This window comes from Oncorhynchus mykiss, chromosome 16 (assembly GCF_057628025.1).
Source record: "Oncorhynchus mykiss isolate SJ-2025 chromosome 16, ASM5762802v1, whole genome shotgun sequence".
Classification (NCBI taxonomy): domain Eukaryota; kingdom Metazoa; phylum Chordata; class Actinopteri; order Salmoniformes; family Salmonidae; genus Oncorhynchus; species Oncorhynchus mykiss.
This window is the reverse complement of record NC_143037.1, coordinates 71671585-71692324: the sequence shown is the minus strand read 5'-3', so window position 1 is coordinate 71692324 and position 20740 is coordinate 71671585. Positions and strand designations below refer to the sequence as shown.

Below are 20740 nucleotides of genomic sequence, written 5' to 3'. Positions count from 1 at the left end.
ATCCACCACTACCACATATCTACAGTACTAAATCCACCACTACCACATATCTACAGTACTAAATCCACCACTACCACATATCTACAGTACTAAATCCACCACTACCACATATCTACAGTACTAAATCCTCCACTACCACATATCTACAGTACTAAATCCACTACCACATATCTACAGTACTAAATCCACCACTACCACATATCTACAGTACTAAATCCACCACTACCACATATCTACAGTACTAAATCCTCCACTACCACATATCTACAGTACTAAATCCTCCACTACCACATATCTACAGTACTAAATCCACCACTACCACATATCTACAGTACTAAATCCTCCACTACCACATATCTACAGTACTAAATCCACCACTACCACATATCTACAGTACTAAATCCACCACTACCACATATCTACAGTACTAAATCCACCACTACCACATATCTACAGTACTAAATCCACCACTACCACATATCTACAGTACTAAATCCACCACTACCACATATCTACAGTACTAAATCCACCACTACCACATATCTACAGTACTAAATCCACCACCACCACATATATACAGTACTAAATCCACCACCACCACATATCTACAGTACTAAATCCACCACTACCACATATCTACAGTACTAAATCCACCACTACTACATATCTACAGTACTAAATCCACCACTACCACATATCTACAGTACTAAATCCACCACCACCACATATATACAGTACTAAATCCACCACCACCACATATCTACAGTACTAAATCCACCACTACCACATATCTACAGTACTAAATCCACCACTACCACATATCTACAGTACTAAATCCACCACTACCACATATCTACAGTACTAAATCCTCCACTACCACATATCTACAGTACTAAATCCACCACTACCACATATCTACAGTACTAAATCCACCACTACCACATATCTACAGTACTAAATCCACCACCACCACATATCTACAGTACTGTGTGTTTGTGTACGTATAACCCCTGGCTTGTTTTAAAGAATTCAAAGTTGGGCTGTACAACATGAACTAGCACAGTAAATGAAAATCCAATGGCGATCTCAAAGTGGGGCCTTACCGTGACAGCTTCCTGACTAGAGAACTCATCCAAAGAGCTCTCAGAGTGTGTGAACTTATACGGTTTATTTTTTCATTTCCAAGGAAACAGTTCATTGTGATTACTGGAGTGACCCTGCACCCTGCTATTCTTGTAATAAATTAACAACATAAATAAGCTATAGTTTAAATACATGCACTTTCTTCTTGACTGCAGAGCAAGAGAACTGGACACTTCTTCTTCTGGTACCTGCACAGTGAGGTGTCAGGTTGACAGTTCTGTTGTTGGTGTATGGCCATGGTGTTGGAGACCTACCTGCTGGGCAGTGGCCATGGTGCTGGAGGCCTACCTGCTGGGCAGTGTCCATGGTGCTGGAGGCCTACCTGCTGGGCTGTGGCCGTGGTGCTGGAGGCCTACCTGCTGGGCTGTGGCCATGGTGCTGGAGGTCTACCTGCTGGGCTGTGGCCGTGGTGCTGGAGGCCTACCTGCTGGGCTGTGGCCGTGGTGCTGGAGGCCTACCTGCTGGGCTGTGGCCGTGGTGCTGGAGGCCTACCTGCTGGGCTGTGGCCGTGGTGCTGGAGGCCTACCTGCTGGGCTGTGGCCAGGTCATTCTGAGCAGCTTCATGACTGAGAGGTGCAGGCCGTGTAGGCTCTATGTGAGGTGGTCAAGAGACTACCCTGACAAGACTGACCTCCCATCCACAGGTGTGGTTCTGACCTCTGACCTGGGATGTTGAGCGTAGAACAACAATAAAACATTTAGTCAACCTCCCATTGGGTCATAGTGGAATAAATATATTGCTGTGTACTGTGGAGTGGTTATCCAGTTGACCTTATTGACTGCTACTTTCTTGATGTTTGTTTCTCAGTTGCCCAGAGGCTTCAGGAGCTCCTGAGGACATGGAATCTCCCATCATACTTTCAAATGCCCTTTGACCCACGCATCAGGGCAGGCAGCATCCTGGTAAGGTTTTTTTCAGTGTCTGTATGGCAGGAAGAGACATTTTTAACCATAGTGTGTTTTTGCTGTCACTCTAACGTCAAGGATTCCTGAGTTGAACTTAAACTTGAATTATTTTAATTATCACTGTTGTTGATTGTCATTTCATAATCATAATTCGCTAACGGTCGCTTCTCTCTGTCCGGTACCAATCCCAGTCCTCCAATCTCTACAACCCTAGCTGAACAGGTGCAAGGTTATGGCCTCCAAGAAGAAGCCTCTGTGGCTTTTGCCCGCATGGACTCTTCATGTCCTCCAGGTCCCCCTGTAAGAATTATCTTCAAACAGGGAGATGACCTTCGGCAGGACATGCTGGTGATTCAGGTGAGGAAAGACTAGCTATATGATCGCCAGAAAATATGATCTTTAAAAGTGATTATATGATTGAAAATGTTTCTTATTTAATAATTTAGTCCTTTTTGATTAACATTCGATTGATCATGTTGCATGTTAACTTTAGACATTTCACCAAATAATAATTCAAGGAATATTACTCAAAAAAGTACTTAAATATTCAGTCTCCAATTGAATTGCACGGGTCACAATCATTGATGATTGGTAGATGCTAAAAGGGATCCTTGGGAATACCATGTCCTAAACCATAACCTAACCCTAAGATTTTTGTACACCAGCTTCAAACAGCTGAAAATACAATATTTTAAGTTATTGAACATATACATTACCAGTCAAAAGTTTGGACACACCTACTCATTCCAGTTTTCTTTTTTTTTGTACTATTTTCTACATTGTAGAATAATAGTGAAGACATCAATACTATGAAATAACACACATGGAATCATTTAGTAACCAAAAAAAGTGTTATATCTAAATATATTTTATATTTGAGATTCTTCAAAATGTCCACCCTTTGCCTTGATGACAGCTTTGCAGCTGTGCTAGCATAATTGCAAAAGTGTTTTCTAACGGTCAATTATCCTTTTAAAGTGATAAACTTGGATTAGCTAACACAACGTGCCACTGAAATAACAGGAGTGATGGTTGCTGATAAGGGGCCTCTGTAGTTCCATTAGGATATCCAACATCAACCCAACTTTACCTCTGACATTACCATTGGGTCGTGATAAGCTGCACTCCAAATTGATTTACTTTTGTGCTGCCAGCTGTGGGCAGGATTGAAACAATTCCAAGCATAATTTATGTTGTGAAGCAGTCACAAACGCAAGACTGACTTTATGTTCAAAATTATCCGACTGGTGTGTGACCGTGGCAAATATTTTACACTTTGTAGTGAATTTTGGCAGTAGAATAAATGTTTCTAAATCATATCGATGTCACACAGGCTGTGTTTTAAATGAGAAGTTGGTTTTTCAGGAGCAGTTGCTTTTTGAAGTTTATTTTTGCATCACGGTGTCCTTGTTTTTTTCTTTTTGTGGTTTGAGTGTGAGTACCTATTTAATTGTACAGATATTTCTTCTTCCACTCTCCGACCACCCTTCCATTGTAGCCAGAGTACAGACCCTCACACTGGCTGTCTATGAATGCATTCTTTTCAGGTTCTGTTACTCAATAGAGCATCATGATGCCAAAAATAGGAGCTTATTTAACTTTTTTTTTTCATCTTCAACACTGTCTGATTTAATGATCTAATTACACAGATAATTAAATGGGATTTATATACATCAGGAAAAATTGATGCTTCCATTGGTTCAATATTATTCAGTGTTTTCTTTTTTTCAGCCCTAGAGTCAAGTCCATTCCTGGAAACCCAATTCAATCTAATTAATTGCACTATGCATTGTAAACTTCCATTATAACAAGAATGCTACAAATGTCACAATATAATTATTTTCAATGGTTAAAAATAAGTACATAAGTGTTGTTGATTTGTCATCGACCAATTTTTGTGTTGGGAGTTACTAATTAGTGTACCAATTAGATATAGTAATTAGAGTCTGTTTTGACCAGCAGTTTTGACATTCACAGTGGGCCCCAGGGAGCATAGCAGCAGAACACACCACTAGATACACACGTTGTACGTCTCTGGTGACCTTCTCATTAGTGTTGACATATTCTGTTTTATCTCGTCTTTAGTTTGACAAAGTGAAAAATCTAATCTGTGCTCAAGACCAAAATAAAGTGAAGCAGTTTTTGCATTATGACTTTTCTGAGTGGATAAGAGACACGTACTGTCATTTCAGTTGTCATTGGCAACTGCTTTTTATGCACAATGTAAACAAAATCATTTTAAAAAATCAAGGTAAAAGTCATCAATGGTTCTTTCACATTATGTCCCTTTCGCTTCTGCATCGCTTGCTCTTTGTATGTGGTTTTAGGTTGGGTATCTGTGAAGCACATTAAACTAAAGAAATCTCCAGATGCCTGAGATTCATGTTATTCATCCCAACACAATCGGCTGTGACACAACACACTGGCATTGACAGGATATACAGTTGAAGTTGGAAGTTTACATTCACCTTAGCCAAATACAGTTTTTCACAATTCTTGACATTTAATCCTAGTAAAAATTCAATTTTAAGTCAGTTAGGATCACCACTTTATTTTAAGAATGTGAAATGTCAGAATAATAGTAGAGAGAATTATTTATTTCAGCTTTTATTTCTTTCATCACATTCCCAGTGGGTCAGAAGTTTACATACACTCAATTAGTATTTGGTAGCATTGCCTTTAAATTGTTTAACTTAGCCTTCCACAAGCTTCCCACAATTATTTGGGTGAATTTTGGCCCATTCCTCCTGACAGAGCTGGTGTAATTGAGTCAGGTTTGTAGGCCTCCTTGCTCGCACACACTTTTTCAGCTCTGCCCACAAATGTTCTATAGGATTGAAGTCGGGACTTTGTGATGGCCACTCCAATACCTTGACTTTGTTGTCCTTAAGCCATTTTGCCACAACTTTGGAAATATGCTTGGGGTCATTGTCCATTTGAAAGACCAATTTGCGACCAAACTTTAACTTCCTGACTGATGTCTTGAGATGTTGCTTCAATATATCCACATCATTTTCCTACCTCATGATGCCATCTATTTTGTGTTATGCACCAGTCCCTCCTGCAGAAAAGCACCCCCACAACATGATGCTACCACCCCTGTGCTTCACGGTTGGGATGGTGTTTTTCGGCTTGCAAGCCTCCCCCTTTTTCCTCCAAACATAACAATGGTCATTATGCCAAACAGTTCTATTTTTGTTTCAGCAGACCAGAGGACATTTCTCCAAAAAGTACGATCTTTGTCCCCATGTGCAGTTGCAAACTGTAGTCTGGCATTTTTATGGCGGTTTTGGAGCACTGGCTTCTTCCTTGCTGAGAGGCCTTTCAGGTTATTTCGATATAGGACTCGTGTAACTGAGGATATAGATTATTTTGTACCTGTTTCCTCCAGCATCTTCACAAGGTCCTTTGCTGTTGTTCTGGGATTGATTTGCACTATTTGCACCAAACTACATTCATCTCTAGGAGACAGAACGCATTTCCTTCCTGAGCGGTATAACGGCTGTGTGGTCCCATGGTGTTTATACTTGTGTACTATTGTTTGTACAGATGGACGTGGTACCTTCAGGCATTTGGAAAATGCTCCCAAGGATGAACCAGACTTGTGGAGGTCTACAATTATTTTCTGGGGTCTTGGCTGATTTATTTTGATTTTCCCATGATGTCAAGCAAAGAGGCACTGAGTTTGAAGGTAGGCCTTGAAATACATCCACAGGTACACCTCCAATTGACTCAAATGATGTCAATTAGCCTATCAGAAGCTTCTAAAGCCATGACATAATTTTCTGGAATTGTCCAAGCTGTTTAAAGGCACAGTGTAACGGTTTTCTTGATGAGAAGGAGAGTCGGACCAAAATGCGGCATGTCTATTGCAATCCATGTTTAATGAAGTGACACACTAAACACAAACACTACCAAAACAATAAACTTAACGAAAACCGAAACAGCCTATACTTGTGTAACATAACACAGAACAATGACATCAGGACAATAAGGACAATCACCCACGACAAACTCAAAGAATATGGCTGCCTAAATATGGTTCCCAATCAGAGACAACGATAAACACCTGCCTCTGATTGAGAACCACTTCAGACAGCCATATACTTAGCTAGAACACCCCACTAGCTACAATCCCCATACATACACACCACATACACAAAATACTTTGACCAGGGTGTGACAGAACCCCCCCCCCTAAGGTGCGGACTCCCGAACGCACCTCAAAACAATAGGGAGGGTCCGGGTGGGCGTCTGTCCATGGTGGCGGCTCCGGCGCGGGACGTGGACCCCACTCAATCAATGTCTTAGTCCCTTCTCCTCGCGTCCCTGGATAGTCCACCCTCGCCGCCGACCATGGCCTAGTAGTCCTCACCCAGAACCCCACTGGACTGAGGAGCAGATCGGGACTGAGGGGCAGCCAGGGACTGAGGCAGCTCGGGACTGAGGGGAAGCTCAGGAGTGAGAGGAAGCTCAGGAGTGAGAGGAAGCTCAGGCAGGTTGATGAATCTACCAGATCCTGGCTGGCTGGCGGTTTCGGCAGATCCTGGCTGACTGGCAGATCTGAAAGAGTCTGGTCGACTGGCAGATCTGGAAGAGTCTGGTCGACTGGCAGATCTGGAAGAGTCTGGTCGACTGGCAGATCTGGAAGAGTCTGGTCGACTGGCAGATCTGGAAGAGTCTGGTCGACTGGCAGATCTGGAAGAGTCTGGTCGACTGGCAGATCTGGAAGAGTCTGGTCGACTGGCAGATCTGGAAGAGTCTGGTCGACTGGCAGATCTGGAAGAGTCTGGTCGACTGGCAGATCTGGAAGAGTCTGGTCGACTGGCAGATCTGGAAGAGTCTGGTCGACTGGCAGATCTGGAAGAGTCTGGTCGACTGGCAGCTCTGGCTGCTCCATGCTGACTGGCTGCTCCATGATGACTGGCAGCTCTGGCTGCTCCATGCTGACTGGCTGCTCCATGCTGACTGGCAGCTCTGGCTGCTCCATGCTGACTGGCTGCTCCATGCTGACTGGCAGCTCTGGCTGCTCCATGCTGACTGGCTGCTCTGGCTGCTCCATGCTGACTGGCTGCTCCATGCTGACTGGCGGCCCTGGCTGCTCCATGCTGACTGGCGGCCCTGGCTGCTCCATACTGACTGGCGGCCCTGGCTGCTCCATGCTAACTGGCGGCTCTGGCGGCTCCATGCTAACTGGCGGCTCTGGCGGCTCCATGCTAACTGGCGGCTCTGGCGGCTCCTTGCAGACTGGCAGCTTTGGCGGCATCCTGCAGACAGGCAGCTCTGGCGGCTCCTTGCAGACTGGCAGCTCCTTGCAGACTGGCAGCTCTATGCAGACTGGCAGCTCTATGCAGACTGGCAGCTCTATGCAGACTGGCAGCTCTATGCAGACTGGCAGCTCCTTGCAGACTGGCAGCTCCTTGCAGACTGGCAGCTCCTTGCAGACTGGCAGCTCCTTGCAAACTGGCAGTTCTGAACAGGCGGGAGACTCCGGCAGCGCTGTAGAGGCGGAAAGCTCTGACAGCGCTAAACAGGCGGGAGACTCCGACAGCGCTGAAGAGGAGGAGGGCTCCGACAGCGCTGGACAGGCGAGGCGCACTGTAGGCCTGATGCGTGGTGCTGGCACTGGTGGTACTGGGCCGAGGACACGCACAGGAAGCCTGGTGCGGGGAGCTGCTACCGGAGGGCTGGGGTGTGGAGGTGGCACAGGATGGGTTAGACCGTGAAGGCGTACTGGAGATCTTGAGAGCGGTGCTGGCACAGGACGTGCAAGGCTAGGGAGGTGCACAGGAGGCCTGGTACGTGAGACTGGCACCATCTTCACCAGCCGACTAACACGCACCTCAGGACGAGTATGGAGCGCTGACCCAGGTGCCATCAAATCCCCGACACGCTCCGTCGGGCGAATTCCATGTTTAAAACACCAACACAGCAACTCCCTCATTTCTCTCTCCTCCAATTTCCCCATTAACTCCTTCACAGTCTCTGTTTCGCTCACCTCCAACACCGGCTCTGGTTCTGGTCTCCTCCTTGGCTCCTCACGATAAACAGGGAGAGTTGGCTCAGGTCTGGCTCCTGACTCTGCCACACTCTCCCTGAGCCCCCCCCCAAGAAATCTTTGGGGCTGACTATGGGGCCTCCGTCCGCGCCGCCTTGCTTGCTTCGCAAACTCCATTCTCCTATATCCTTCCGCGCACTGCTCCATCGAATCCCAGGCGGGCTCCGGCACTCTCACTGGGTCGACCGCCCACCTGTCTATCTCCTCCCAAGAAGTATAGTCCATACTGTACTCCACTTTGGGCTGTTCTTGCCTGTTGACACGCTGCTTGGTCCCTTTGTGGTGGGTGATTCTGTAACGGTTTTCTTGATGAGAAGGAGAGTCGGACCAAAATGCGGCATGTCTATTGCAATCCATGTTTAATGAAGTGACACACTAAACACAAACACTACCAAAACAATAAACTTAACGAAAACCGAAACAGCCTATACTTGTGTAACATAACACAGAACAATGACATCAGGACAATAAGGACAATCACCCACGACAAACTCAAAGAATATGGCTGCCTAAATATGGTTCCCAATCAGAGACAACGATAAACACCTGCCTCTGATTGAGAACCACTTCAGACAGCCATATACTTAGCTAGAACACCCCACTAGCTACAATCCCCATACATACACACCACATACACAAAATACTTTGACCAGGGTGTGACACACAGTCAACTTAGTGTATGTAAACTTCTGACCCACTGGAATTGTGAATTATAAGTGAAATAATCTGTCTGTAAACAATTGTTGGATAAACTACTTGTGTCATGCACAAAGTAGATGTCCTAACCGACTTGCCAAACTATAGTTTGTTAACAAGAAATTTGGGGAGTTGTTGAAAAACGAGTTTTAAATGACCCCAACCTAAGTGTATGTGTCACGTCCTGACCTTAGTTCCTTTTTTATGTCTCTGTTTTAGCTTGGTCATTTGAGTTGGGGTGGGCAGGGCGTGAATTGGGGTGGTCAGGGCGTGAGTTGGGGTGGGCATTTGATGTTTTTGTTCTTTGTGTTGTATTTCTGCTTTTGGCCTGGTATGGTTCCCAATCAGAGGCAGCTGTCAATCGTTGTCTCTGATTGAGAACCATACTCAGGTAGCTTGTTTTCCCACTCTTGGTTGTGGGTTGTTTTCTGTTTAGTGTATGGCACTTTGGTCCTCTCCTTCTTCCACCTACGACGATCGTTACAGTATGTAAACTTCCGACTTCAACTGTATATATATATATATATATATATATATATATATATATATATATATAGATAGATATGAAACTGGGATAGAAGGATGAGATTCATGGTCCTCTTACTCACTTTTCTAATGTACATCAACAGTATTAATAGTATTTATGCATGAACATACTAACTAACATACTAAAGTTACTTTTTTGCTCGTGCATGTTTCAGTAGCACAGAACAGCATGTAGACCAATCATACTGTGTTTGAAGGATTACAAAGACTACATAGCAATTATGGACCCTGCCATAACATTATTTTGGACAGCTTAAGTGGGTGAGATCTGGTTTTAATAACATAATTTCTATAGTGTGTAATGGCTAGGTTGTTAGAATCTTCTCCATTTCTCTTGTTCAAGCAGCCTTTGCAAAATACCCTGAGTGCACTTTAATCTATGGCAAATTATCATGATAAATGTCACATTTACATCACTTTGTCAAAAGTGAATAATTGTAATAGTCAAGTCCCAGAAGTCTAAAGAAATGTGGCTTAACACCGAAAACCCTGACAAATTTTACAGATGCACAATTGAAGCACCCTGTCGGGCTGTATCATTGCCTGGTACGGCAAATGCACCGCCCACAACCGCAAAGCTCGCCAGAGGGTGGTGCGGTCTGCCCAACGCTTTACCGGGGGCAAACTTCCCACCCTCCAGGACACCTACAGCACCCGATGCCATAGGAAGGCCAAAAATATCATCAAGGACATTAACCACCCGAGCCCCTGCCTGTTCCCCCCGCAATCAACCAGAAGGCGAGGTCAGTACAGGTGCATCAAAGCTGGGGCCGAGAGACTGAAAAACAGCTTCTATCTCAAGGCCATCAGACTGCTAACACCACTAGCACATCAGAGGTGGGGGGGGGGGGGGGGGGGGGGGTGTATGGGTGTATGTCTATCTTCAATGTTGTGTTCTCTTGCAGAGAGGATCCCACTGCCAATGCCGACACCCATGTCTCTGCTGCAGCAGCCCGTGGATAACCTGTTATGACACGGTGTAGCGCCCTCTGGTCCCTCAGGATGGGGTAGCGAATGCCCCCAAATCACCCCATGTTATGGAGGGGAAATACTAACTGACACCAGCTCATAGGAATGCCCACTGGAGGTAAACCCCTTCACTTCCTCCTGATCTCAGTCTGACCTCTGTGAGACCTCTGCAAGAGAGCGGAGACACATGTATAGGAGATGGAGACAGATACAGACAGTCAGAGAGAGAGAGAGAGTGTGAAAGGACAAATATTAACATTAACTATTGTTAATATAGGGGACATAATACATGTCTCATAACATATGAGACAAATTTGTGTCCTCTATTGGAAATAACATAATGATCAGCAAACATCTACCCTGTCTATTGAGATGCTAAATATATAAGCATACATTTCTTCGGCGACTATGGAGACTCATTTTTGTTTGGACTATTGCTGGTCTTTTGATTTGGCCAACTTTCCGTCTCTCTACTCCACTTTACAGGGATGTGAAAGATGCTGCCTGGGATCTGTGACCTTTGCCCTTTCCCAGCGTGATTTCCTCTGGTTTTCAGAGTGGACTGCGGTTTTCTAGCATCATTTGAAATCAATGGTGTTGAAAGAGATGGCACCTCGTCAGGCAAGATTCGGAGAGGCCTCAGCCATCAGACTGTTCTATAGGAGCTCATGTTATGACAACTCTTCCTAGGGCTTGGGGTACATTTCATTTAAATGCTTTACAGTGCAGTCAACATTTGCATTTTCCTGTGTTTTATATATGTTTACACACTATGAAGGTGGAATAAAAAAAAGTGGATGCCCTTTAGTGCCCTTTTAGTGTGAGAGCTGTTTGAAAAGACTACCTGAAATTTCAGCCTGTTTTGGTGGGATGGAGTTTTGGCCTGCCTGGTGACATCACCAAGCTGTAAATTAGCTAAGAGACCGATAAGAGAGTTCAAAACATCTCTGCCAATATCAGCTTGTTTTTAGGTTTCCCCTCCCCACTCAGACCACTCCCAGACAGGCATAGCTACATTCTTGCATGAGAAATTGCTCTCGCTAAGAAGCTATTTTTTTAAATCTTTTTTGACCATTTAGATCGATTACAATTACAGTAAGGTACGTCATTGTTACCCAGAAAGGATTTGATATTGATATAGAAACCGCCGCCTTGGGCCTTTAACGTCTCAACAATTTTGAAGTGGAAAATGAAATCGGAAGGGGCCAAAGCAGAGGGTTTGTGCACGTGAGAGTCTGCATATATATTCTGTAATAACCTGACTGATTTTATTTCTGTTTTCTTCAGGTTGAGGAATATAATGGTGGTGGTATTGACTGCATGCTGTGTTTTTTTCTTTCAATATGCAGTCCTGCATGTGTTCTATTACATTCTGTCCCGTCCCTGTATCTGGTTCAGGTTCTCACTCAGCCTGTCAGATTTCTCTCTCGCCCCACCTCTCTAGACATCTCTCACGAATGCATTGTTTCTGTTACCCTTTGACTAGTGATTGGTTTGGGATTAACAGAGCTAGATTGGGCGCACAGTCTGCAGGTAAATAAGTAGACTGGAAGTGAGAGAGAATGATTGAGATGCAGGACAGCGTTTGTCTTCTCTTCCATAAAAGTGAATCAGGTGTTCCCCGCCGCCTAGCAACCATCATCTCTCTGTGGGCGTCGCAAGAACACGCTGCCCTTGTAGTGACAGGGCCCTGTGGAACTGCTGCGAGATGAAGTGTCCCTACACGGATCACTGGTGTGAGACGGAGGCGTTTCTCTGATTCCTGTGAAAGAAATGCGGCAGCAATCTGCCCACGTACTAACACAGCCCCACGCAGCAGCTGTCATCGCCGAATCCAATTGGTAAGGCCAAATCGGACCTCTGTTTCATGTGATAATAAGCACAGGGTTGAACGGAAACAGAACAGCCAAGGATTTGATTCCTGCAGAAAGGAGAGATGAGGGAGTGTGTGATCTCTCATGCATGATCACTATGATGTTTATCTTTGTTGCTGTTACCCTGGGTATTTATAGATTACTGACAGATGGATTTGAAATGTCTTAAAATCTCTAATAAATTCAACCAAATACAAATAATGTGGTGGACTCCACCCATGTGCCTGTTCAGCTTCACTGTCGATATGAGCACGCAGGTTACTGAGACAGATGTCCTGGGGGACAAGGCACAGCCCATCTGAACCAGACACTGGGGCTGGCACTGAACAGGACTACAGTTATACCTGTTATACCTGTTATACCTGTTATATCTGATATACCTGTTATATGTGTTATATCTGATATACCTGTTATACCTGTTATATCTGATATACCTGATATACCTGTTATACCTGTTATGTGTTATACCTGTTATACCTGATATACCTGATATACCTAATATACCTGATATACCTGTTATATCTGATATACCTGATATACCTGTTATATGTGTTATACCTGGTATACCTGATATATCTGAATTACCTGTTATACCTGTTATATCTGATATACCTGATTTATGTGTTATACCTGTTATACCTGATATACCTGTTATACCTTATATACCTGTTATATCTGATATACCTGTTATACCTGTTATATCTGATATACCAGTTATATACCTGTTATATGTGTTATACCTGTTATATCTGATATACCTGATATACCTGTTATATGTGTTATACCTGATATACCTGTTATACCTGATATACCTGTTATACCTGATATACCTGTTATACCTGATATACCTGTTATACCTGATATACCTGTTATACCTGATATACCTGTTATATGTGTTATACCTGATATACCTGTTATACCTGTTATACCTGATATACCTGTTATACCTGATATACCTGATATACCTGTTATACCTGTTATATCTGATATACCTGTTATACCTGATATACCTGTTATATGTGTTATACCTGTTATATCTGATATACCTGTTATACCTGATATATGTGTTATACCTGTTATATCTGATATACCTGTTATACCTGATATACCTGTTATACCTGATATACCTGTTATACCTGATATACCTGTTATATCTGATATACCTGTTATATGTGTTATACCTGTTATATCTGATATACCTGTTATACCTGTTATATCTGATATACCTGTTATATGTGTTATACCTGTTATATCTGATATACCTGTTATATGTGTTATACCTGTTATATCTGATATACCTGTTATACCTGATATATGTGTTATACCTGTTATATCTGATATACCTGTTATACCTGATATACCTGTTATACCTGATATACCTGTTATACCTGTTATATCTGATATACCTGTTATACCTGTTATATCTGATATACCTGTTATATCTGATATACCTGTTATATGTGTTATACCTGTTATACCTGATATACCTGTTATACCTGTTATACATGTTATACCTGTTATATCTGATATACCTGTTATACCTGATATACCTGTTATATCTGATATACCTGTTATACCTGTTATATCTGATATACCTCTTATATGTGTTATACCTGTTATATCTGATATACCTGTTATACCTGTTATATCTGATATACCTGTTATATGTGTTATACCTGTTATATCTGATATACCTGTTATATCTGATATACCTGTTATACCTGTTATACCTGTTATATCTGATATACCTGTTATATGTGTTATACCTGTTATATGTGTTATACCTGTTATACTGGTGGACTCACTAAACAGAGAACATCTCTGGTCATCCCTACTGCCTCTGATCTGGTGGACTCACTAAACAGAGAACATCTCTGGTCATCCCTACTGTCTCTGATCTGGTGGACTCACTAAACAGAGAACATCCCTGGTCATCCCTACTGCCTCTGATCTGGAGGACTCGCTAAACAGAGAACATCCCTGGTCATCCCTACTGCCTCTGATCTGGTGGACTCACTAAACAGAGAACATCCCTGGTCATCCCTACTGTCTCTGATCTGGAGGATTCACTAACCAGAGAACATCCCTGGTTCACCTGTCTCTGTTCCAGTCAGACCCGGTTCACCTCTCTCTGTTCCAGTCAGACCCGGTTCACCTGTCTCTGTTCCAGTCAGACCTGGTTCACCTCTCTCTGTTCCAGTCAGACCCGGTTCACCTCTCTCTGTTCCAGTCAGACCCGGTTCACCTCCCTCTGTTCCAGTCAGACCCGGTTCACCTCTCTCTGTTCCAGTCAGACCCGGTTCACCTGTCTCTGTTCCAGTCAGACCTGGTTCACCTGTCTCTGTTCCAGTCAGACCCGGTTCACCTGTCTCTGTTCCAGTCAGACCCGGTTCACCTGTCTCTGTTCCAGTCAGACCCGGTTCACCTCTATCTGTTCCAGTCAGACCTGGTTCACCTCTCTCTGTTCCAGTCAGACCCGGTTCACCTCTCTCTGTTCCAGTCAGACCTGGTTCACCTCTCTCTGTTCCAGTCAGACCTGGTTCACCTGTCTCTGTTCCAGTGAGACCCGGTTCACCTCTCTCTGTTCCAGTCAGACCCGGTTCACCTCTCTCTGTTCCAGTCAGACCTGGTTCACCTCTCTCTGTTCCAGTCAGACCCGGTTCACCTGTCTCTGTTCCAGTCAGACCCGGTTCACCTGTCTCTGTTCCAGTCAGGGCCCTTTGATAGACACCCGGTTCACCTGTCTCTGTTCCAGTCAGACCCGGTTCACCTGTCTCTGTTCCAGTCAGACCCGGTTCACCTGTCTCTGTTCCAGTCAGACCCGGTTCACCTCTCTCTGTTCCAGTCAGACCTGGTTCACCTCTCTCTGTTCCAGTCAGACCCGGTTCACCTCTCTCTGTTCCAGTCAGACCCGGTTCACCTGTCTCTGTTCCAGTCAGACCCGATTCACCTCTCTCTGTTCCAGTCAGACCCGGTTCACCTCTCTCTGTTCCAGTCAGACCCGGTTCACCTCTCTCTGTTCCAGTCAGGCCCGGTTCACCTCTCTCTGTTCCAGTCAGACCCGGTTCACCTGTCTCTGTTCCAGTCAGGGGCCCTCTGATAGACACCCGGTTCACCTGTCTCTGTTCCAGTCAGACCCGGTTCACCTCTCTCTGTTCCAGTCAGACCCGGTTCACCTCTCTCTGTTCCAGTCAGACCTGGTTCACCTGTCTCTGTTCCAGTCAGACCTGGTTCACCTCTCTCTGTTCCAGTCAGACCCGGTTCCCCTCTCTCTGTTCCAGTCAGACCCGGTTCACCTGTCTCTGTTCCAGTCAGACCCGGTTCACCTCTCTCTGTTCCAGTCAGACCCGGTTCACCTCTCTCTGTTCCAGTCAGACCCGGTTCACCTGTCTCTGTTCCAGTCAGACCCGGTTCACCTCTCTCTGTTCCAGTCAGACCCGGTTCACCTGTCTCTGTTCCAGTCAGACCCGGTTCACCTCTCTCTGTTCCAGTCAGACCTGGTTCACCTGTCTCTGTTCCAGTAAGACCCGGTTCACCTGTCTCTGTTCCAGTCAGACCTGGTTCACCTGTCTCTGTTCCAGTCAGACCCGGTTCACCTGTCTCTGTTCCAGTCAGACCCGGTTCACCTGTCTCTGTTCCAGTCAGACCCGGTTCACCTGTCTCTTTTCCAGTCAGACCCGGTTCACCTGTCTCTGTTCCAGTCAGGGCCCTCTGATAGACACCCGGTTCACCTCTCTCTGTTCCAGTCAGACCCGGTTCACCTGTCTCTGTTCCAGTTAGGGCCCTCTGATAGACACCCGGTTCACCTCTCTCTGTTCCAGTCAGACCCGGTTCACCTGTCTCTGTTCCAGTCAGACCCGGTTCACCTGTCTCTGTTCCAGTCAGACCCGGTTCACCTGTCTCTGTTCCAGTCAGACCCGGTTCACCTGTCTCTGTTCCAGTCAGACCTGGTTCACCTGTCTCTGTTCCAGTCAGACCCGGTTCACCTCTCTCTGTTCCAGTCAGACCCGGTTCACCTGTCTCTGTTCCAGTCAGACCTGGTTCACCTCTCTCTGTTCCAGTCAGACCTGGTTCACCTCTCTCTGTTCCAGTCAGACCTGGTTCACCTGTCTCTGTTCCAGTCAGACCCGGTTCACTTGTCTCTGTTCCAGTCAGACCTGGTTCACCTGTCTCTGTTCCAGTCAGACCCGGTTCACCTCTCTCTGTTCCAGTCAGACCCGGTTCACCTCTCTCTGTTCCAGTCAGACCTGGTTCACCTGTCTCTGTTCCAGTCAGACCCGGTTCACCTCTCTCTGTTCCAGTCAGACCCGGTTCACCTGTCTCTGTTCCAGTCAGACCCGGTTCACCTCTCTCTGTTCCAGTCAGACCCGGTTCACCTGTCTCTGTTCCAGTCAGACCTGGTTCACCTGTCTCTGTTCCAGTCAGACCCGGTTCACCTGTCTCTGTTCCAGTCAGACCCGGTTCACCTGTCTCTGTTCCAGTCAGACCCGGTTCACCTCTATCTGTTCCAGTCAGACCTTGTTCACCTCTCTCTGTTCCAGTCAGACCCGGTTCACCTGTCTCTGTTCCAGTCAGACCTGGTTCACCTGTCTCTGTTCCAGTCAGACCCGGTTCACCTGTCTCTGTTCCAGTCAGACCCGGTTCACCTGTCTCTGTTCCAGTCAGACCCGGTTCACCTCTATCTGTTCCAGTCAGACCTGGTTCACCTCTCTCTGTTCCAGTCAGACCCGGTTCACCTGTCTCTGTTCCAGTCAGACCTGGTTCACCTCTCTCTGTTCCAGTCAGACCCGGTTCACCTCTCTCTGTTCCAGTCAGACCTGGTTCACCTGTCTCTGTTCCAGTCAGACCCGGTTCACTTGTCTCTGTTCCAGTCAGACCTGGTTCACCTGTCTCTGTTCCAGTCAGACCCGGTTCACCTCTCTCTGTTCCAGTCAGACCCGGTTCACCTGTCTCTGTTCCAGTCAGACCTGGTTCACCTCTCTCTGTTCCAGTCAGACCCGGTTCACCTCTCTCTGTTCCAGTCAGACCCGGTTCACCTCCCTCTGTTCCAGTCAGACCCGGTTCACCTCTCTCTGTTCCAGTCAGACCCGGTTCACCTGTCTCTGTTCCAGTCAGACCTGGTTCACCTGTCTCTGTTCCAGTCAGACCCGGTTCACCTGTGTCTGTTCCAGTCAGACCCGGTTCACCTGTCTCTGTTCCAGTCAGACCCGGTTCACCTCTATCTGTTCCAGTCAGACCTGGTTCACCTCTCTCTGTTCCAGTCAGACCCGGTTCACCTCTCTCTGTTCCAGTCAGACCTGGTTCACCTCTCTCTGTTCCAGTCAGACCTGGTTCACCTGTCTCTGTTCCAGTCAGACCCGGTTCACCTCTCTCTGTTCCAGTCAGACCCGGTTCACCTGTCTCTGTTCCAGTCAGACCCGGTTCACCTCTCTCTGTTCCAGTCAGACCCGGTTCACCTCTCTCTGTTCCAGTCAGACCCGGTTCACCTGTCTCTGTTCCAGTCAGACCCGGTTCACCTCTCTCTGTTCCAGTCAGACCCGGTTCACCTCCCTCTGTTCCAGTCAGACCCGGTTCACCTCTCTCTGTTCCAGTCAGACCCGGTTCACCTGTCTCTGTTCCAGTCAGACCTGGTTCACCTGTCTCTGTTCCAGTCAGACCCGGTTCACCTGTCTCTGTTCCAGTCAGACCCGGTTCACCTGTCTCTGTTCCAGTCAGACCCGGTTCACCTCTATCTGTTCCAGTCAGACCTGGTTCACCTCTCTCTGTTCCAGTCAGACCCGGTTCACCTCTCTCTGTTCCAGTCAGACCTGGTTCACCTCTCTCTGTTCCAGTCAGACCTGGTTCACCTGTCTCTGTTCCAGTGAGACCCGGTTCACCTCTCTCTGTTCCAGTCAGACCCGGTTCACCTCTCTCTGTTCCAGTCAGACCTGGTTCACCTCTCTCTGTTCCAGTCAGACCCGGTTCACCTGTCTCTGTTCCAGTCAGACCCGGTTCACCTGTCTCTGTTCCAGTCAGGGCCCTTTGATAGACACCCGGTTCACCTGTCTCTGTTCCAGTCAGACCCGGTTCACCTGTCTCTGTTCCAGTCAGACCCGGTTCACCTGTCTCTGTTCCAGTCAGACCCGGTTCACCTCTCTCTGTTCCAGTCAGACCTGGTTCACCTCTCTCTGTTCCAGTCAGACCCGGTTCACCTCTCTCTGTTCCAGTCAGACCCGGTTCACCTGTCTCTGTTCCAGTCAGACCCGATTCACCTCTCTCTGTTCCAGTCAGACCCGGTTCACCTCTCTCTGTTCCAGTCAGACCCGGTTCACCTCTCTCTGTTCCAGTCAGGCCCGGTTCACCTCTCTCTGTTCCAGTCAGACCCGGTTCACCTGTCTCTGTTCCAGTCAGGGGCCCTCTGATAGACACCCGGTTCACCTGTCTCTGTTCCAGTCAGACCCGGTTCACCTCTCTCTGTTCCAGTCAGACCCGGTTCACCTCTCTCTGTTCCAGTCAGACCTGGTTCACCTGTCTCTGTTCCAGTCAGACCTGGTTCACCTCTCTCTGTTCCAGTCAGACCCGGTTCCCCTCTCTCTGTTCCAGTCAGACCCGGTTCACCTGTCTCTGTTCCAGTCAGACCCGGTTCACCTCTCTCTGTTCCAGTCAGACCCGGTTCACCTCTCTCTGTTCCAGTCAGACCCGGTTCACCTGTCTCTGTTCCAGTCAGACCCGGTTCACCTCTCTCTGTTCCAGTCAGACCCGGTTCACCTGTCTCTGTTCCAGTCAGACCCGGTTCACCTCTCTCTGTTCCAGTCAGACCTGGTTCACCTGTCTCTGTTCCAGTAAGACCCGGTTCACCTGTCTCTGTTCCAGTCAGACCTGGTTCACCTGTCTCTGTTCCAGTCAGACCCGGTTCACCTGTCTCTGTTCCAGTCAGACCCGGTTCACCTGTCTCTGTTCCAGTCAGACCCGGTTCACCTGTCTCTTTTCCAGTCAGACCCGGTTCACCTGTCTCTGTTCCAGTCAGGGCCCTCTGATAGACACCCGGTTCACCTCTCTCTGTTCCAGTCAGACCCGGTTCACCTGTCTCTGTTCCAGTTAGGGCCCTCTGATAGACACCCGGTTCACCTCTCTCTGTTCCAGTCAGACCCGGTTCACCTGTCTCTGTTCCAGTCAGACCCGGTTCACCTGTCTCTGTTCCAGTCAGACCCGGTTCATCTGTCTCTGTTCCAGTCAGACCCGGTTCACCTGTCTCTGTTCCAGTCAGACCCGGTTCACCTGTCTCTGTTCCAGTCAGACCTGGTTCACCTCTCTCTGTTCCAGTCAGACCTGGTTCACCTGTCTCTGTTCCAGTCAGACCCGGTTCACCTCTCTCTGTTCCAGTCAGACCCGGTTCACCTGTCTCTGTTCCAGTCAGACCCGGTTCACCTCTCTCTGTTCCAGTCAGACCCGGTTCACCTCTCTCTGTTCCAGTCAGACCCGGTTCACCTGTCTCTGTTCCAGTCAGACCCGGTTCACCTCTCTCTGTTCCAGTCAGACCCGGTTCACCTCCCTCTGTTCCAGTCAGACCCGGTTCACCTCTCTCTGTTCCAGTCAGACCCGGTTCACCTGTCTCTGTTCCAGTCAGACCTGGTTCACCTGTCTCTGTTCCAGTCAGACCCGGTTCACCTGTCTCTGTTCCAGTCAGACCCGGTTCACCTGTCTCTGTTCCAGTCAGACCCGGTTCACCTCTATCTGTTCCAGTCAGACCTGGTTCACCTCTCTCTGTTCCAGTCAGACCCGGTTCACCTCTCTCTGTTCCAGTCAGACCTGGTTCACCTCTCTCTGTTCCAGTCAGACCTGGTTCACCTGTCTCTGTTCCAGTGAGACCCGGTTCACCTCTCTCTGTTCCAGTCAGACCCGGTTCACCTCTCTCTGTTCCAGTCAGACCTGGTTCACCTCTCTCTGTTCCAGTCAGACCCGGTTCACCTGTCTCTGTTCCAGTCAGACCCGGTTCACCTGTCTCTGTTCCAGTCAGGGCCCTTTGATAGACACCCGGTTCACCTGTCTCTGTTCCAGTCAGACCCGGTTCACCTGTCTCTGTTCCAGTCAGACCCGGTTCACCTGTCTCTGTTCCAGTCAGACCCGGTTCACCTCTCTCTGTTCCAGTCAGACCTGGTTCACCTCTCTCTGTTCCAGTCAGACCCGGTTCACCTCTCTCTGTTCCAGTCAGACCCGGTTCACCTGTCTCTGTTCCAGTCAGACCCGATTCACCTCTCTCTGTTCCAGTCAGACCCGGTTCACCTCTCTCTGTTCCAGTCAGACCCGGTTCACCTCTCTCTGTTCCAGTCAGGCCCGGTTCACCTCTCTCTGTTCCAGTCAGACCCGGTTCACCTGTCTCTGTTCCAGTCAGGGGCCCTCTGATAGACACCCGGTTCACCTGTCTCTGTTCCAGTCAGACCCGGTTCACCTCTCTCTGTTCCAGTCAGACCCGGTTCACCTCTCTCTGTTCCAGTCAGACCTGGTTCACCTGTCTCTGTTCCAGTCAGACCTGGTTCACCTCTCTCTGTTCCAGTCAGACCCGGTTCCC

At 47.3% G+C, this 20740-nt stretch overlaps 1 protein-coding gene across 1 annotated transcript in view; it reads left to right on the top strand.

Annotated features, from left to right (window-relative positions):
- Positions 1-1447: 1447 nt before the first annotated feature.
- LOC118939478 (laminin subunit beta-2-like) overlaps positions 1448-20740 on the top strand; it is a 116705-nt gene continuing 97412 nt past the window's right edge. The window contains exons 1-3 of the mRNA XM_090201624.1: positions 1448-1787; positions 1952-2046; positions 2342-2349. Coding sequence (XP_090057750.1) covers positions 1448-1787; positions 1952-2046; positions 2342-2349 — 443 coding nt within the window. The remainder of the gene's footprint in view (positions 1788-1951; positions 2047-2341; positions 2350-20740) is intronic.